Source organism: Cyprinodon tularosa, unplaced genomic scaffold (genome assembly GCF_016077235.1).
Source record: "Cyprinodon tularosa strain WSP-4 unplaced genomic scaffold, ASM1607723v1 ctg75, whole genome shotgun sequence".
NCBI lineage: Eukaryota > Metazoa > Chordata > Actinopteri > Cyprinodontiformes > Cyprinodontidae > Cyprinodon > Cyprinodon tularosa.
The window spans coordinates 1,380,637-1,401,763 of record NW_024039507.1 but is presented as its reverse complement, the minus strand read 5'-3'; the positions used below and the strand labels follow the sequence as shown (position 1 = coordinate 1,401,763).

Below are 21,127 nucleotides of genomic sequence, written 5' to 3'. Positions count from 1 at the left end.
GGAATTACAGATATTAAGTCACAGCATAATTATTAAAGAGCTGTCTGTTTTTTATGTATTTTCTTACGAATTATTTATCATCTTTACAACTAGTCATGTTCTTTCTATTATCACTCATTTCATATTTTTGTTCCTTTGAATCTGTGGCATTGTGCTGGACTTTCTATGCCCAAAATGAGTTCATGTATGCATATGCAAAGAAAGCTCCAACTGAAAGAGACGTGTTGAGACCTGCTTAGCATTGTATAACCACACAGGGGAAAAAAATGGCATATCATTTTGACATATGAGTATTACTCATTACTGTCCTTCAAGTTTTTAATTTTCAAAAAATGAATTGGTTTTGTTTTCAAATTAAAATGTATTGTTTAAAGGTCACTTCTATACCTACCAGTTTCCCTTTGCCATTTTTCAGCTGCTTGTCTTTCCTTAATTCCTTCACCTATCCCTGAGTTTTACCAACAGACCACACCCTGCTGTATTTGATCTCTTTCATAATCAGCAACCTGGCTCTTTGTTTTAAAACAGGTTTCCAGTGATCTTGTTCACAAAGTGGGCTGAGTCATTTTTGTTGCACCTTTCCAGGATTTCTTCCCATCTGTTTTTGCTCTTTTCAATTTTCTCCTCCAGTCTGCTTGACTTAACCCTTTGCATGAACAGGTGAGCATTTTAAATGTGTTAATCTGAACTCTAGAAATGTTTATTCTTACTGCATTCCTTTGATGCACATGCTGAGAAAGTAATTCATTATACTGTGGCTGTATTTATGAGCAGTGATCACTCATACTATCAGATTATGTTACTTTCAGTTTCTGTTCTTTGAAATGGATACTTTTTTACGTGATAAGCTAAACCAGTGGGATCTGAATTGTTTAAACAATACATGTAAAGGTTTACCGGTAGTAATAATTCAAGACTGTTAAAAGAATATAGTGTGCATTGTGATTGTGTTAACAAAAACTGATGCTCTAATAATGCATACATTGGGAAAGGGGCTTTTTCTTCAAACTTCTGCATCTAGAGTTAAAGTTTAAAGTACAACTATGTAGCTTTGTTCCACAATGTTCACATTATTTCATACATGTTAAAGTATTTTCAGGTCAATATGCATCACTTGGCATGTATCAATGTTCCATGTGGGTTGCCCTTTTAAACACTTTCCTTTGTAACTTTGGAGGGTCAGATCCATCATTGAGTGGGTGATCCAAAGGGGGAAATTTGTTTTGTATTAACTAGTAACTCAAAGACTTCTCAGTCTTAATCTAAAAAGGTCTGAAATCTGATTCCAAAACATGGAGAAAGACTCTTAAAGGTCCCATATTATTCCACATTTCAAAATATAAATATTAACGATAAGCCCCCAATAGCATGTTATTGCTGCTTGTGGAGGAAAATTCCTCTAAAATTAGGCAGACAGCCTTTACAAAAAATATTGTAAAGGCTGTCTGCCTAATTCCTGAGCATAAACTGTCTTGACTTTCCAAGCCCCTGTCCTCCCAAAAACCGCATCCCCACAACCCGAAAACATGACAACCAATCAGAGTTCCTAATGATAGTCCAGGGATTATACATAATTTGAAAGCCTTTGCTTGGCCGATTGGATGCAACAGCTTGCGCTAGACTGCTTGTTCCCCCTTATGACATCATAAAGTGCATGATTTTTCAAACAGAGCATTTTGTTACACATTAGCTAAGAGGTGGAGAAAAGCAATGATAGAAGTAAAAGGGTTTATTTCATATGCAAACTACATACCCAGGCTTCAGGACACATATGACTGTTACAAAATGTTTATAAAGTGAATTTTACATAATATGAGATCTTTACATTTTGTAAGACTGCAGTGTTGCCAGTGGCTAAACCTGAAAGTTAAAGATCTAGCGCCCCTTGTGGCTAAAATGTATACTATGCTGCTTTAAGTTTTTACCAAAAACTTTGTCTTGTTTTAAGAAGATAACTTTAGCCTCATAACATAAATGTTTGCACCAAGTTATCATCTTGGTTATGGTTCTTAGGATGAACCAAAGTTAGGTTGAGCAAACCTATTAAGCTCTTTGATATTACGGATTTTTTTTCTCAGAACAGGTAACATCAATTTAGCCTGGGTGCCATTCCGAACTTAGTCCCGCCCACAAAGTTTGAGGTCGGGGAAGTTCGGTCTGGCTCTGCTCCATAGTAGCGCGAGTATTATCGCCCACTGTCAGGCGATCCAATCAAATTGTCAGGGCGGGCTTTATACGATGATGGACAGATGATCAACAGTAATGTAATCAACCATGTGACCAAAGTGCGCTTTGGTGACAACAATAATGGCTGCCGCTGGAGAGTTTAGGTGAGTAGATTCTGCTATTAGGTCTGTTCTAGAAGATATCGACAGCAAATTAATTTTAAAAGAGGAACAGAGAAACGCGATCAAGTCTCATCTTCTTATTATAGGCGTGCAATTGCACACTTTGATTTTTGTGGACAACAACTATGCCTCGCTTAACATATGTCACGCACTCCGTTGCTCTTGTTGGTTGTAGGTCTATCCAATTGAGTGCAGAGGCATTTTTTTTGCTGGTTCGTTCGAAACACGCCCCATAATCACAGCTCTATGGAGCAGTATCAGACTCATATTCTGACTAGAATTGAGTCGGACTACGTCAGGCTAACATCAATTATCCTCCGATCTGAAGCATATTCTCTCTTCTAGGTCCTACTCATTTCATTAAGTCAGCAGAGAGGAAACTATCTTTGACAGAGAAGGAACTCCAGATTGATGTGCTAAATCCTTGGGCCTTTTGCCTTACAAACTTCAAATCTTTAAGGACTCGTAAGCCAAAGTGGTTGTAAATCAATGGTTGCTATGACAAGTGCTGTAAACTAAGGAGCGAAATAGTGCTGGCAGTAGGAAAAGAAGCTACAGTAGAAAAGGAAAGCTAGATGCTTTCTATTTACATTTAGCATTGTGGACTTACAACTGGATGGTGCGTAGGAGCTATATGGATACCCACAATTCTTTGCATGTCAGGATGTATAAGCACAACTCCCTCACTGAATTAAATAAAAAATATATTATTCCTTAAAGGAGAAGTTCACTTTTTAACACTTTAAGCCCATTTTCTGTAGTGTCCAGGATGAAATCGAATGATCGACACCAAAATTTTTACTCCGACGTCGAGGTGCTAACGTCTCTGTTAAACACTTTAAAAAACTCTGAAAATGGAATACGAAAGGTGGATTCTTGATTCTTGATTCTCGACGTCGGAGTACACAGAGTGAAGCGAAAAGACTGCAACTGTGTAAACAGGCCCCATTTCCGTTTCCGGTGGCAGGGGAATATTGACTATTCCAACAGAACTCAATGGGATTTACAAAATGCTAAATAAAACACTACAGGAACGTTTTTTCTTTACGAAACTTTTTTTGGAACGTCATTGAACAGCGCTGACGACCCGGTGAGTAGCATATTTTAAAAAAAGAACGTTTAAGGTTGTTTTAAGGACATTATCGGACATGCACAATGGAAGCCATTCTGAAGCAGCCAGGGGGTGATTCTGCATGAGCCAAAAAGCAGAGACAGGACCAATTGTCAAAATTTTGGTGTCGATCATTCGATTTCATCCTGGACACTACAGAAAATGGGCTTAAAGTGTTAAAAAGTGAACTTCTCCTTTAAGGAATAATATATTTTTTGTTTAATTCAGTGAGGGAGTTGTGCTTATACATCCTGACATGCAAAGAATTGTGGGTATCCATATAGCTCCTACGCACCATCCAGTTGTAAGTCCACAATGCTAAATGTAAATAGAAAGCATCTAGCTTTCCTTTTCTACTGTAGCTTCTTTTCCTACTGCCAGCACTATTTCGCTCCTTAGTTTACAGCACTTGTCATAGCAACCATTGATTTACAACCACTTTACAACCACTTTGGCTTACGAGAATCAAGAATCCACCTTTCGTATTCCATTTTCAGAGTTTTTTAAAGTGTTTAACAGAGACGTTAGCACCTCGACGTCGGAGTACACAGAGTGAAGCGAAAAGACTACAACTGTGTAAACAGGCCCCATTTCCGTTTCCGGTGGCAGGGGAATATTGACTATTCCTACAGAACTCAATGGGATTTACAAAATGCTAAATAAAACACTACAGGAACGTTTTTTCTTTACGAAACTTTTTTTGGAACGTCATTGAACAGCGCTGACGACCCGGTGAGTAGCATATTTTAAAAAAAGAACGTTTAAGGTTGTTTTAAGGACATTATCGGACATGCACAATGGAAGCCATTCTGAAGCAGCCAGGGGGGGATTCTGCATGAGCCAAAAAGCAGAGACAGGACCAATTGTCAAAATTTTGGTGTCGATCATTCGATTTCATCCTGGACACTACAGAAAATGGGCTTAAAGTGTTAAAAAGTGAACTTCTCCTTTAACATGTCTTGTGTGTAATAAATCCATATTTTTTGGGATTTATAAAGTAAAGCTTTAGTTATTTGGTATATTTGTCCAACTTGTATTTTTGTACTTCAGAAGGCTGTAGCCCCAATTTAACAGGCATCATCTATGCGTGTTTCCATTTCGTAATAATTTCCTTAAGACTTAAGGTTGTACACATTTAGCCCAGAAGACTTGAGCACTGAAGCACCCCCAAATTAAATCAAAGCACCCAAACAAAACAACTGTAACATAAAAAATATGAAATACAATACTTGTTTAAAGTGATATTATAAATTATTATTATTATCAGTCATCCAGGTCATAGTCAATCCAAAAAAATAAAATTAAAAACAACATTGTATACATTGGAGAAGCCAAACAACCTCTCCACAGACGTATGGCCCAACACAGACCTCATCGGAACAAAACTCTGTGGTACATCTACACCTCATGGACGAAGGACAGTCTTTTGAGGACTAGAATGTTCACATTTGGGAAAAAGAAAATAGGTGGTTTGAGAGGGTCGTGAAGGAAGCCATCTATGTTAAGAAAGAAAAGACAACAACCTTAAACAGAGGGAGTGGACTCAGGTTTCACCTTTCAAAAACATACAATGCAACAATTGAGTTAATCCCTTCCCGCTATCGTTGCATCCCCAGCCTCTGTACAGGAGAGCGGGAGACCTCGCCTATTCAGCCAGGCCAACAGTTTCCTTTAACAACCGACCTTTCAGACACTTAGACACGTATAGGGCATTGCAGACTATCAAAAGAAGCCAAATGACCCCCATTCCAAAGGGGTAGACCCATTTGTCCATTTCAATTAGCATATTTTCAAAACAAAAACAAGGCTTTGTTGGGCTACTGTATAAAACCTCGAACTCAACACTATTCCTGACATTTTGAATTGAAAAAGCCTCCTGGATGGGAAGCGAAACGTCTTCAAATTTGGAAACAAAGTCCAGTGGATTGTTTTTAATTTTCTTTTTTTTTATTTTAAACTGAGCAGTTTTATTGCAAGACAAGTTTATTTATATAGCACATTAAGGCAGCAGGACAGTTGAAAGTGTTATGCATAAAAAACACAATAGGAAAACACACATGGTGTGTTCTTGTGCTCGGTCTTCTCCACTGAATTCTATTCAACCCCTGACTTTGATCACAATCTGGGTTATTTCTACCTATCACCACTTTGTTTTACCTGCATCCCATCTACTCTTAGCCTACTTCCAGAGGCTGTTTGGGGATAATTTCTTCCTAGTGATATCATTTCACAAATTATTAAAATCTGGGTTTTTTTTTCCTGATCCTCAGATTGCATCTCTTCCAGAATTACTATTATATTATATTATATTATATTATATTATATTATATTATATTATATTATATTATATTATATTATATTATATTATATTATATTATATTATATTATATTATATTATATTATTATATTATTTGTGTGGTAAATACAGTATGATGTCTTAATCTAAATCTCATGTAGTTTGTTATTTTGACAGCTAATTAGTGACCTAACCCGTTCAAGCAGAATCTACCATGGAGGAACCAGCAGTAAAAAGGATGCATGACAGCTTCCAATTCGCAGGTATTTTTAGGGTGTTTATTTGATCAAAAAAGATTACACATATTCAGGAAAGTGAAAAGTATTCTGCTTAAAAGATGTGTATTTATAATATCTCTTGTACAAATCCTACATTAAAGAAGTGAGGGTCAAATTAAAATTTTTCTTTCTTCACATTAATTATTCAGTGTTACTGCTCGGTATATGTTTTGTGTTTACTTACAGAAGCAGTGATACTACCTGATGCGAAAATCATAATGACGCATGTTCAAGCCAATCTACACAATCAGATGTGCACAGATCTTACTGAATTCCTTAAGTAAGTATGATTTGAATCTTCCTCATTATGCCTTAGATATAATCATTAGTAAGTATTAGCTCTATCTTAGATTCCTTGATTTCGAAGAGTTTCAGTCAGGTTTTTGTTATCTTATATGGTACTATGTTATTTAATCATATAACCTTTGCTGATATTTTGTCCTGTGAATACATACAGGTACAGAGTAATAGGTATTATTAGGGTACTTGGTGGGGTCTGTATTCGATGCCTATGTGGTAAATGACAGTCACACCAAAAGGGGCACGATATGATGAATGATTTGAGTGTTGGGATGTCCATAATGTACAACGTTTTCAAGCAAAAGAATGTCCATCCATGCATTTGGCACCAGGATACCCCAGGCCAGAGGTCAATCATTTACCTTGTGGTGTCAGGATTCTGCCGAAAATGCCCACGCACAATAAATCCTCCTACAAGTAGCTGAATTTCAAACAGATGCTCCTAAACTACTCTTCACCTGCATGTTCAACTATCACTTGTGCAAATAAAGTACCAGAGGCCCCAATATATCACATGAGTGCTTGCTCCTTCCGCAGCCTCTCTCCTCCTCGTGAGTGGACCTACTTCTGCTAACTTCTGTCAACTTTTGTCACTTTGAAGGTGTTACCCACCAGATAAAGCAACTTGCCTGTGATTGGCTACTTTTCAGGAAATCCCACCTATTTAGGGTATACTCTTCTTCTTACTAGCAAAGCAACTTCAGGCTTCTCTTCAGCTGCTTTTCTTCAAGAGTTGGAAGTTGGTAAGTGAAGCCATCCATAAATATAGCAAATATGGCAGGACAGTTTACACTAGTTATCTTGGTAACACGTCAACTGCCTTGTCCTTCCTGAGGTGTTTGTCACTTTGACAAAAGGTGACAAGGGCAACAGGTCCACACAAGGAAAAAATAAATAAAAGATCAACTCTATTGCCTTAAATATGTCTTAGCCTGTAGTGCACTAAACCTACAAGCATAAATTAAATACAATTCACAGTAAACAGCACCTGCAGTTCTGGTCTTGGAAATGTCTTCCAAGCTCCAGAATGATGAAGAGGCTGTCAACATGGATGGCAGAGGTCATGAGGGAAGAGACCCTACTGGCCACAACTGTGACAATCTGGCTGGTTGTCATGATGGGTCTCTAGTGTATAAACCCACATGCATAACACCACAGAAACGGGATAAAAGTTTATTTAAGATGCACACACAGAAAAACAAGATCTGGTTCTGGTACAGGTCTGGGACAGCAGTCACTGAGAATCTGCAGAGATGGATTGTTTGGTTAGCCAGGCAGTGGAGAGGGCTTGTTGATGTTTGATTCAGATTTGTACCTTGATGAGGTTCAGGCAGATCACTGGAGAGGGGGAACCAATTGGGTCCAGAGACAGTGGGTTCAGCAGAGAGCTCAGCAGCAGCAGCGTCTAGCTTCAGACAATTGAGTTTCAGATCTTGAATGATGTCCAAGCTCTCCCATGAGAGCTGATTGGGGAGGCAGGCAGGTTTTCAAGCTAGCTCCTCCAGAGCTACAGACTTTAGTCAGGCTTTCCAAAACTGGTCAACACTCCGGCGAAGAAGTCAGGTCTGGCTGCTGCCTATGTAGGAGGTCTCCTGATGGGCTGATGATCCACAGGTGTGCTGGAGGCTCCAGCCCAGGAGACCCACAGCGCTCTCTGCTGGAGACAGGCGGCAGATCTCCAGATCCCAACACTGGTGGTAACATTAGTTTTTTCTCTAGATTACAGGTGGACATATTGGTCCTCCAGTGTACTCTTGCTCTGGTACAGCACAATTTCATGGATGACCCATCCTTGTCGTGTATTATCTCTCTTCTTAACGACTTAAAGATTAGGACTAAGTTTTGTAAAAATTCAAAGTTCTTAAAAAGCAGAAAAGTCTCAAACAAAGATCCAAAAATCAGTCAGAAGCAGTTGAGTCCAAGTCCAGGGTGTTTTATTGCAAAACACAACACAACCACACGGAGCTGGTCCCCGGTGAGCAACTGAACAAATGGTGAAAACAGCCCTCTTTTATACATTTCATTGGGCTTGGGGCTCCTCCCCCAAGCCCCCTCCTTTGTTTACATCATTTCAGGTGTTTTTCTTCGGGTAAGACCAATTATTTTTATCTTATCAGTGGAAAACCCCTTTCAAAGCATATTTTTATATATATTTAATCAACAGTCTTTGTTACAGGTTATGGTGACATTCTTTTGCAAATCATGATGACATTTATTGCTACTAAATCATAGACACATCATATTCTTAATTATCAACCCGCCAAAACAAAACTTTCATCCAATGTAACTTATGATTATGACATTTCTGTGAGAGCGGTCTCACCGGTCATGATGACATCTGGTGCACTTAAATCAGAAACTTATGACAGTTTAATTACTAATCTGTCAAAACTAAGCCTTTCTTCCAATGTGATCTAAGACCATAATATTACTCCAAGCTAGGTCAGTATCACCCTGGTGTTCCCCGTGTGTTCCATGTCCCAGCAAAGCATCACCCTTTTCTATGACCAGTACTGCACAGTGTGTTTTGAAGATGACAACTCAATTCATCACAGTTAGTTTGGCTAAACTTAGCTGAGCTGGGCAACCTTGGTATGTCAAATAACTCATTTTTAATGAGAGTGCTTCTATCTCTAAAAGGCCAGGTGCAGAGTTACACACACACACACTGCTCTGCTTCTCTCCCTTTGGCTTTGGAAGGCAGTCATACACACACGCTGCTCTGCTTCTCTCCTTTGGCCTTGAAAAGTTTTTATAAATGTATTTGTGAAAACAACTTTAAACTTATACTCATAACTTATACTTATAACATTAACTCTATTTTATTCTAGTCATTGGTGCAGATTAATACACTACATCCTCAGAGATCTTTATACACAACTTTAAAAAAAACAACACTTGTTTTGCTTGCTGTTAATACACTGTCTCACATTTACTGCTTTTCTCCCTTTGTAGGGAACCGTCATCTTGTTCAGGGACTGCTTTTATGTCTCTTTCTAATGCCTTAAAGCAGTATTGAGGAATGTGAACAACCCTAACGCTGCTATGGATTTGGTATTTCTCATTGAATTGGTCCAACCACTTTGACGACATGAGGTCAGCACCTTGAGCGATACTGGTACTGTTACTGATAGTTATAGCCCAGTGCTCCTTAACAGTTTGGAGCCAAACAATCCCTTTATAGCTAAAGATTGCTACAAAGGTCATTATTAGGCCCGAGCGGCGAAGCGCTGTGAAGGCCTTGTAATAATTATGTGATCTGTGGTGAAAGTGCACTATATTGTTCTGAATGACATATAAGTTGGTTTGGTATGTCATGTGACTTATGGGAGCCAAAGTATCTATTTGAAGTTGGGGAAGGTAGTCAGGTTTAGTCAGGTTTTATTAGGGCAGGGGTGCTTTGTCAATGTCATCTTTGTGCCAGGTGGTTGATTTGGCTGCTGACATTTTGCTGTTTGTGGGCCTCTTGGCTTGCTGTGTATGCTGTTATTGTCATCTTTATCCTCTTCGCTATCATTATCAATATCATCCTACGCCTTCAGGACCTCCACTCTAGGTTGTGTTTCATCTTAGAAGAGGGGACCATCTCATTTGTGTCTTGAATGTGCAGGTTGTGGGTATATAGGACATAGTCTGGGTCTGGGACATCGTCATCATCTTCCTTGTCACTGGTGGCAGGGTGAGATGGCACAATAGTTTTGATGTGTTTGCAGTAATACAACTGAGCAGACAGCTGGTAATAAAAAATCGAGAAATAAAAGTCAGAAAACTTATTAGTTAAAGACTGACAAAAATCAAAAATATTTACAGCAATAAAATGCACAACAACTATTAACAGACAAACTGACAAAAAATAATACATTTTCACTGCAATCACAGATAAAACAGTTGTTACATAATAAAACTGATAAAAATGCTTGAAAATGTGTAGAAATGGTTAAGGCTTCTTATTGGATCATTATGGTATTATGCAAATTCTTGGCAACATCTATCACAATATATAAACAAATTTTCCTCATTTGTAAAGTACATTCAGTACTTGCATCAGGGGTATTCCAATAAGAGTCATACCTCCATAACTCCAGAGTTTACAGGAAGAGGGCATATGATCAAATGGATCATGGTCCTTTTTCCTTCTGTAATTTCAAACATTTTGCTTATTCCTTAGCAAATAATAGACATGTTATCACCTTAAATAACTATTTAACCATGATGTGATTTCATCGACTTGTCATTAGTAGTTTTTATTTTTCACTGTAAATTTGGAAAGTAACTGATCTCTCCTGATTGGTCAAATGCCAGAATAACATGTGCAACCATGAAGTAAGATCTTTCCTGGTTGGCTTGATTAAAGTAACTGGGGGTAAAGTAACTGGATTAAGGTAAAATAAGGAGGGACTTTATCTATAAGATGTGTAAAAGTTATCCAAAATGACAACTTGCCCAATAAAGAGTTAAGGGCAATTTATGCTTCTGACATAGCCTCTGCAACTGTCAAATGTCTGTGTGGTCGTCCTTCTCTATTCTGTGTGATCCGCGTAGTTCTCGCGAATTCTCGATTAGGCTCCCCCTTGGGTTAACCCTAACCCTTTGGCAGGAAACTGCTGTGTGTCCATAGAAATTCCAGACCGACGGTGCAGAAGCATACCAGCAAAACTGGTTCGTGACCAGACCCAAGCGACATTTGATGTGTGCGGTTGCAGAAGTCTAATCTACTCTTTAATTGTTTTTCACACCGTCCATGTGCTGTTGTGCTGTTTTCCAATTATTCCAACTAAAAGGCCTTCTGATTACCCATGTAATGGATAATCAATGTCATCAATAATCATGTAATCAATCACGCACGAGGAGAGGGATCAGTGTTCTTTAAATTAAGGAGGATCAAAGGAAAATTTAGCTTCGGATAGGCTGTACGAAGAAAGTCCTATCAGCAACAATGGTTAGAACTAAGATAGTGTGCTGCAAAAATCAGAGAAAAATCTACTGTGGTCATTGGTTGCATAGGAAACAAACAGGGCTTAATACTGGATCAAAATTCTAAGAATGTTGTCCCTTGCGGGCAAGTGGGACGATCTGTACAGTGTTTGCAGTCCTGGGGACAGGTTGTAGGACAAAGAGAGAAGCCTCTGTCTTCTTGGTGGTGGGCGCAGTGAGCAGTTTTGGGGTAGTACATATATGAGGACCCTAGATTGCAGGATGCTCCTTTTCTTCGAGATTTCATGAAAAGAGTTTATTTTACTTACAAACTGAAGCCCATGACTTTAGTGGTCAGATCCTGTGTGACATCCAATATTCATATTCCTTTTATATCTTGGCTGTGAGGCCAAGAACTGCAGTACAAACAATACACCTGTCAAAAAGCTCAATGACATCCCTAAAAAAATGTAAGAGAACTAATAGTATTGGATATCTGGATATCAGTGCAGCATTCAACACTGTTGATCACTCTGTTCTTTTGGAGCACCTGGAAAACTGGGGTGGCCTTTTTGGTAAAGCACTTGATTTGTTTAAATCCTGCTTGTGTCAGTACTGTAGGCAAATTTATATTAGATATCTTATCATAGCTTTATCATGGTAGAGAAACCATGCACAATTCTGACACTGTCTGAGACATATCCATCAGGAAACATTTATGATTCATTTTACAAACATTTAACAGGTGAATGTTTTCTCAAAATTTTCAACAGGACCAACATTAAAGATTTGGAGATGGAAAAGAGGGAGTTAGTAGGTGTATTCGGTAAAACAGGATCTGGAAAGACCTCATTGATAAATGCTGTCATTGGTATACAGAAACTTTTGCCATCTGGCGATGTTGATGCATGTACCTCAGTCATGATTAAAGTGGAGTCAAATATGCACAACTCAAACTATGAAGCAGAAATAGAGTTTATCACCAAAGAGGTAAATAAAGATGTTAATCTGTTCCTTGTATTCTTGGTAAAGTATTGGAGGGTTATGCATCTGAAACTTATCAAACATATTTCTTTTCAGGATTGGGAAGATGAGTTGTTTACAGTAGATCACTTTCTTGAAAATGATGGAGAGCAGGAGAGGGATGATGAAGATGATGATGATGATGATGATGATAATGATAGCCGCCATGACCTTTTTGAGAAGATCTCAGCAGTGTATGGAGAAGAATGGAAACAAATATCATCACAACTCATGGATATCAACAACTTCAGTGAAATTCCAGAGTTTCTTCAGTCCACAAAGAAGATTTTAACTTTTGAATCTGTAAGTTGGACTTAGCAAATTAAACAGCATTTGGGAGCAATTTGCTAACGTTTACAATTAGCAACACTATATATTTCCATTGTTATGCTAACAATCATGATGTTCTACATCTGTCCATAATTCCTGATTGATCTAACCACTTGACCAGATACAGGCATGTCTTTAACACATAAAGACCTTGATGACTTTAATTTTACAGAAATTATTGTATTTGGATCCTCTTGGGAGAAAAAATGCTTGCTCAGTCATTTTATCTATACAGCACAAAATAGGCTCTCTATGATCAATAAAAACAAAAACCTTCTTTTACCTTTTATTAGGACATGTTTTTTTAATTCAACCTTAAAAGGGTTTTTGCTGGGAAATTGATTATTTACCATCAGGAACTCCACAAAATGCAGTTAAAAGCATTAAGCCTATCCAAAAAGCAAGAGTGTTATGAAAATAAAAAAAAATAAATCATATTTCTTCAAATTTAGCAATTCTTCAAATTTCCTTCCATTTAGTCGCTGCTCACTGGTTTGTTTTACTCTATCTCTATATTCTGCAAGGCTGAAGAGTTATCAGAAAATATTGCTAAGTACACAAGACAAGGAGAAGAAAGAGACAAACAAAGGTACTATTGGCCACTTGTGAAGTGTGTGACTGTCAAAGTGCCAAGAAATGATTTTCTCCAGCATGTAACTCTGGTGGACCTTCCTGGAAATGGAGATCGAAACAAGAGCAGGGACACGATGTGGAAACAGGTCATTTATATATTTATACTATGGAGTTGATTCCAATGTTATTTATGCTTTACTAGGACTGTTATATTTCAAAAATATTTTTAAGGAATAATTCTCAGTGTGAAAACATCATTTCAGATTATTGGAAAGTGTTCTGTGTTGTGGATTGTGTCTGAAATTAACCGGGCAGCAGCTGATAAAGAATCCTGGGAGATCCTGAAAAGCCTTGGAAATGATGGCGAGACTCGACACATTCACTTTATCTGCACAAAGTCTGATGTAGTTGGAGGTTCTAATGATGAGTAAGTTCACAGAATAAAACTGGAATGTTGCTTGAATTTAAAAATGATTCAGCCTGGGTATTAATTTTAATTTAAATTATTATCTTAACAAACACAACACTAACATTTCTATATTCTATGGGTGTTTCTATGGGTAGTAACCGATCTGAAGAGACCAGTTAATTTATAAGGTTTGATAAATGTTTGTAAAAATGAATAATTTTTGTTTTTTCTGAAAACTGAATAGAACAAAAGTTTACGGTTTAAAATAACATACATGATTAAACATACTACTAAAGGAATACATGAACACTTTATTGAATCTTATAAACACCCGTTAAGTAAAACAACATGAGTTTTTATGTATGCATGCTGGATTTCTTCTTTTTGTTATATGATAAAGCACAATTTTCATGCATATTGAAACCTGAATAAAGTCTATTCATGAAATATTACACCTAATTCGTAACCTATTTTGATTCTTAACTCTGAATTGACAGCATGAAGATAAAATATATCAAATGATCAAATGCTTTTTTAAGGAAAACCATATGTAAACTTTTTTTACTTTCTACTAAATAGCATGATGTGATATATGTCAGAAAAATGTTTCACCAGTGAATGCTTTCTTTTAGTTCGGAGGCTAATCTTCAGACCACAATTCTTAAGAGAAACATGGAGGCCAAGAAAGCAGTGCAAAATCAATTAAACAAGATACCATCCACTAAGGTAGCCAATGAGCATATTTAATATTAATAATATTTTAAAAATGACAAAATAAGTTAACATGCTCATTTATTCCACAGAGATATTGCAGAGATGAGTGTATTGAAGTGTTTACAGTGAGCGCTGCAGAGTTTCTGAAAAGTAAACACCTTAATCCAGATGACACTGGTAGGTTGAAACCAACAAAGAAAAGATAACTTCCTCAGCAATACCATTTAACTTTAATGTAAACCTTAATGTAATGTAATGTAAATTTGTCTTTTATAAGAAATCCCAAAGCTTCAAGATTTTCTAAAAAGTTTGAATAATCGTCCCTCAGAGACATTCAGCTTTATTTCCAGAGCTCAAAGGATTCTGGTTTTGATTCAAGGAGCCAGTCTGACAAAAGTGGTAAGCTTTATCCTGAGTTCATGAATATTTTTTATGTTAGTCAATGGCTAAGTGATATCCAATCTCTATATGAGGCTCCTGCTAGTTTCTTCTTTAACCTGAAACAGCTGTTGTTTGGGATTCTGGTTAGGATTTCTTGGCACGGCATTTGGTTAAAATTACCTCTTTTCTGTCTTTATAGCACAAACCAAAAAAATTGGAGTAATCAAATAATCAATAGATTGCTATAAACTAAAAAGGAACTAAAAGTAATATAGCTTTGAATAAAGGATATTTGTTTCTTTTTTAGGCTGGTGTTAATAATGTGAGTAAGGACCTTGAGACAAACCTAAACCATCAACTTAATGCAATCAAAAAGGAAATGAAAGAGATCCACACAGCATTTGGAAAATGTGTTGATCAAGGATTTGAAATATACCAAAATTCATTTGAAAGAATCCTGAAGTCCTTTTTATGTACTGCAGTAGGTAATCTGATGGTTATATACATTTAATCTGATAGTGTTCAGTGTTGGTTTTTAATTTCCGCTTTTTTGTCTTTTTTTCCCCACAGGGGAAGAGTGCCACAGCCCAATGCAACACACTAATGAGTGTCTTGAAAGATGGTGGCATCTACAAAACAAAAAATGGGAAAGAAATAAATCTCATCTTAAAATTATCTTTAAAATTGAGAACGAGTATTGATGAAGAATTCAGAAAAAACGTCCAGTAAGAATTTTATAAATACAAAAAAATACATAAACACATTAACATTATATGATACAACTATTGAAAATTATGTCAAATATTATAATGTGTTGAAATGTTTTAGCAATGATGGCATTTGCAGTCGATTACATGGAGTGATCAACAAGTTTTCACTTGAAACCGAAAAACTAAAAGAGAAGTACAAAGATTCAGAACTGCTGCTGATATTTCTTGAAACAGAGGTAATTCATAAAAAAATGCAATATGTTATTATATATTAAATGTAGAAATGCTTTAAATCACATATATCAAATTTTAGAACTTGAGGGCAAGTGTCTTGCAACTGTTAGCTATGTCTCTGCTTCAACATACACGAATCAGTCAATAGCAGGGCTCTGGAGAACCTGCTTGAATGTACTCATACTTTTCTTCTACTTTATCCTGGACTGGGTTGGGGGGCCACAACCTCAGCGGACCCAGACTTTCCCCTCCCCACGCACCTCCTCCAGCTCTGCTTGGTGAAGCATGAGGCCATCCCATGCCAGCTGAGAGACATAGTCCCCCACCATGCTATGTGTGGGGGGAGGCCCACCCAGAGCATCATTTTATTAGCATACACTAACTAGCATTGCCTCATTTGTAAAGAAAATGCACTGTGTACTTGCATTAGGGGGTATTCTAATAAGGGTCATACCAAATTAACTCTAGCGTTTGCTGGAAGAAGATGTATGATCATACATGGTTCTTTTTGTTCTGTATTTTCACAAATGTGTGATTCCTGGCCCAGGGTCTCTCTGCATGGAGTCTGCATGTTCTCCTGGTTCATGCGTGAGTTCTCTCTAGGTACTACTGTCATAGCTTTGTTAAGGTCTCTGATCCACATGTAAAAGAGAAAACTCCCAGGAGATAAGGAAATCAGATAATTAAGTTTAATGGAGTGAGATCCAGGTTTGTAGCTGTAAGTCGGTGGTGGTGAGTTTGGTTCATCCAGGTGAACTGTGATCTTGAGAGAGCTTTTGTAGCTGCTGTGCTGGCAGGGAGTGAAGATGGAGTGGTTCCAGTCCAGTAGATGAATCCAGTTAACTTCTTGCTATTTTGGAAGTGACTCAGTAGAGTAGTTTGCCCAGGCTTTCTCAGACAAGGGAACTGAAAATAACACACTGAGATCAATAGGGACAGTAAGTATTACCAAGTGCAGAGAGGCTGAGAGTTACCATGTGTGTTTGACACTTTGGCAAAGAGTGACTGGATCCCTGCTTCTCTTGTACAGCTCAGGTAATGAGGCTCATGGTTGCATGTCTCTGTGTGTCTTGGAAAAGACACACAGATAGGCACCGGCCCCAATATGACCCTGATTAAAGAGAAAGACGGATGGATGTGTGAATTTCATTTAATTACCATAGTTAATTTTATTTTTTCGCTGTAAATTGAGAGTGACTAATCTCTCCACTGATTAGTCAAAACCCAAAATTATGTGTGCAACCATGTAGTAAGATCTTTTCCAAGAGACATAGTCCCTCCAGCATGTTCTGAGTCTTCTACTTGCCCATCTCCCAGTGCTTTAAAATCCCCCAAAGGGAGGCATCCATCCTCCCATTGCATCTGTGAACTTGTTGTTTTGGTCATGTCTAGATTTCATGACCATATGTTCGGGTAGGAATGTAGAGCAACAGTAGGTTAAGAGCTTTGCCTTTTTTTGATCAGCTCCCTCGTCACAACAGCAGACCAGTTCACATTAAATCACCAGCCATGCCTATCCATCTATCGATCTCCCGCTCCCCAACTTGGGATTTCTGAAACCCCCCACAGTGCACCACGAGGCACACAGTCGAATGCCTTTTCCAGGTTACAAAACACATAAAGACCGGTTGGGCAAATTCCCAAGCACCCCTGAGAAACCAGTAGAGAAGATGGTCAGGATGAAAACCAGACCCTACTTCTGAAGTAGAGGTTCAATCATCAGCCAGACTCTCCTCTCCAGGACCCTGGCATAGGCCTTCCAGAGCATTCCCAGCATCCCCAGCATTTAAATTGACCAACATTCTGGTTTATAGGTAAAAACTCTGCACAAACTAATTACCCTAAGCTTGTGTGACAGGTTGATTGATGATGGCTAGAAATAGTCGGACTCGCCGTCATAAATAGCCTGGGCTCTAGAATCCAGCTCCTGCCTGAATGCTGAGAAAATAATTCAGCCATTGAATCAGGCGTGCTGGGCCAGGTGCACACCCAAATGTTGTAGGATAGTAGCCCTTGAAGATTTAAGTTTTACACTAATTTATTAAATGGTCTTTCTAAGATAGTTATGGGCAGCTCCAGTCCTCGAGAGCTGGTGTCCTGACATATTCAAATACGTTTCTTCTCAGGCATACCTGACGAGAAATCAAGTAATGATTACTCATTAATAAAGTAATGATAACTCATCAGGAGTGTGGACAACATGCATAATGAGGATGCAATTAAGCTATTTGATTCAAGTGGGGTTGATAAAGGATAAAAGATAGCTCTTAAACTTGCACAACAGCCCTCAAGGACAGGCCTTGCTCATAACTTATTTGAAAAGATGAAATCATATTTATTAAATCTTGATATTTATAATTGTCTACATTTTCCTTAGGAGGAAAAGCTCAGGACAAAAACTAGTAAAATGACTCAGGAGGGCAAAAGATTAATGTACAAAGTTTTAACAAAGACAGTTGAGGAAATTATGCAAGACTCCTACAGAGGTAAGAAAAACGCTACCATGAGACAGTAATTGCTACTTAACTATTGGTTATTGTTGGCAAAAATCAACCTATTTTGCAGAAGCAGCACGGTTTCGAGGAAAGAACACACTGCCGAACATAATGAAAACATTACAGAGACGTATGCACATTGACAAAAACCCCGTGTTTGCAAAAGCCAAAGATGTCATGATGGAACAGCTCAACAAATTGATGGTTTGTTTTTTTCTAGACTTGGTTTTTAATTTTTCTCCCCAGTGTCTTGAAAACGTAAAAATATACGTTTGTTATTTACATATTTTATCAGGTTATAACCAAAACTATTTAGGGGCAGATAAAGACAATTTTCATACAAATTGTAAAGAAATTGGTTGTAATTTTTGTCCCTTCTTTTTTTTAGAAATACAAATTTGAAAGGCATGTAATGTAACAGGTTTTACTTCTATAGATGGAATATTTTTCCTATTCTTGCAAAAAAGCTTAGTAGTGTCTCCATTCAGGTAACCATGTTCATGACTTACAGGATTGTGCTGTATTTAGCTTTATTCAGCTTAAAATAAATTCCAGGCTCCTTCTTTGAGATCCATCCCAACATTCATGAGTAGTTCTGATCCATGATTGTTTCTGCAACCACGTGTTACTAATTGTTTCAATTCAAAATTAGGATGATATCGTGGGTCTTTTGGAAAAAAACATGATGGAGTCCATTGGGCTGTCAATCCATTATCCATTTCCAGGTAAAGATGTCTGTCTGTCTGTCTGTCTGTCTGTCTGTCTGTCTGTCTGTCTGTCTGTCTGTCTGTCTGTCTGTCTGTCTGTCTGTCTGTCTGTCTCTACCTGGCATCTTCAGAAATAAATATATTTCTAATTTGACCAATACATTTCTCTGACTGGAAAGAATAATTGTTGTTAGGTCCAGCCTTAATGTGATTATGGGAGTTAAACCCAAAATCAGGGGACTCTAACCCTGATCAAAAGGATCTACTCTCCTGCATATTTTAGATGCATCCCTAAAGGGACTGCATTATGCAGGTAACGAGCAGAGTCTGTTTTTTTTTCAGATGCCAGGAGTGTGACTGATTTGTGACTATAACTGTAAATATGCCACTAAGAATTAATTTGTTACAAAAATTGCATAACCAAAGAAAATGTCTTCCTCAGATGTGTCAACAGAGATTTCGATGTTAAAGAAACTCCATAATGAGCTGCAAAGCAGCATTGATGCGTCGACCTCAGCAGAACCTTCCAGTAACTCAATGCTAGTGCCTGGACGAACAAACTTTGGTTTTAGCCAATTATGGTAACAAATGAAATGTTTGGGAACATGCAAACTGTGCAAGAACATGGCAAGGTTGACTCGCCTTAGGATTATTACAGTTGTTTCCATTACTCTAACACAGTCAGTGCCTTTGTTGGCATTACATACCCAGACATAAATCATTGAAAAACATGAACAGCTCTTTGTGAAGACTTGATCAACTTAGAAACTCCTCATGGATCAGGCTATTCATTTTGTTTTTTTTTAACTTGTTTTAAGACTGATTTTTGTTTTTTACAGCAGGATTAACAGAAATTTCAAGCAAGCTTCCATTGACCAATGCTGATTTGTATTCAAAACTGTCCTTTGAAATCAACTTTTTCAAAGAAAGTTAAAAATAGGAATGCAATTCAGTCTTTGAAAACTGCATCATTTAAGGTCTGCAGAAGGGTATTATTTAGTAGAAATGATCACAGATATGATAAATGTAGATTAGCAGCCTCTAAAGACTTTTTATATTGTTTTACATTCATGTTAAATTTTCTGATTATATATGTTTTAAAACTGTTTTAAAATGTAAATATCCGTTCAATGTTAAGTGATAAAATGTGCATGTTACTTGCTACCACAGCATTTTTTTCATACCTTGATTTCAGACTTTAAAGAGCTTTAGTGTTTTTTATTTGCAAAATTCAATAATCTTTTTAGTATATAGATTATATAGTACATAGTTTAATGTATATTAGAATATATGGTCTGTTTTACGGTTCTTGTTTTCTGTTTATTTTCTCTAGTTACTGTTATCACTCTGATGTAATCTAAAATTTATTTGAGAAGAAAATAAAAAGAAATGTTAATTTTATTTCCTAAATAATTAGTTGTTGTTTTTTTTTTTTTCCATTTTGAAAACTAAATTACAATTGCACCTATTATTTACGAACTTCAAAAAAAAATTTCTGGAGAGAGCTAGAAAAAAAAAAAAATCTGGCAGTGAGACAAAAAAAAATAATTCAGCCATAAATATATATATATGTATATATATATATATATATATATATATATATATATATATATATATATATATATATATATATATATATATATATATATATATATATATATATATATATATATATATATATATATATTTGGGTTATTTCTTCTCTCATAGACTAAATTATAGGCCTCACTCATTATTCTAAGTAGGAGAACTTGAACAATCATTGGCTGACTGAATAATTTTGGCCCCACTGTAACGATTGGTATGTTTAGCTTATTTATTGACTGGAATGATTGTTCAATGTTTACTAATTTCTTCAGAGTGGACCTCACAATAAAAGCACAGGTGAAACTTGAGATCACAGACTGCTGCTATAAATTACTCTCTATGCACAACTTTTGAATCACCTCAAGAGCACATCAGCATGATTTTTATCCCTGAACCCGATTGTCAAAATATCCATAATGCAATAAAGAATATTAATTAATTTGATACAAATAAAACAAATATATAATTAAGTGATGAATGTAGACATAAGCTTTGTTATATCTAGGTTTTGTCAAAAATATACATATTTTTAAAATAATTTATTATACAATTTTAGGTTATTTGTATTGAAATATAGAATTAAAAACATGTTTCTTCAAATTGAAGTCATAGTTATTTTCAGCATATGGACACTGGAGACCTTTAGGTAAGAATATACAGGCCTTGTCTGCAATATTGTGTTTCAGTAACAATCTTAACAATATAAATGTTATGGTT

At 36.9% G+C, this 21,127-nt stretch overlaps 1 protein-coding gene across 1 annotated transcript; it reads left to right on the top strand.

Moving 5' to 3' along the window:
- Positions 1-541: 541 nt before the first annotated feature.
- On the top strand, positions 542-20,233 carry LOC119773181 (nuclear GTPase SLIP-GC-like). The gene is made up of 17 exons (XM_038270058.1): positions 542-660; positions 5,933-6,018; positions 6,220-6,313; positions 12,021-12,237; positions 12,328-12,573; positions 13,125-13,319; positions 13,437-13,600; positions 14,215-14,308; positions 14,386-14,473; positions 14,574-14,695; positions 14,985-15,158; positions 15,248-15,402; positions 15,506-15,623; positions 17,999-18,107; positions 18,187-18,320; positions 18,769-18,841; positions 19,266-20,233. Exons 2-17 carry the CDS (start codon positions 5,970-5,972, stop codon positions 19,406-19,408), a joined length of 2,175 nt encoding a protein of 724 aa, XP_038125986.1. The 5' UTR covers positions 542-660; positions 5,933-5,969; the 3' UTR covers positions 19,409-20,233.
- Positions 20,234-21,127: the final 894 nt, after the last annotated feature.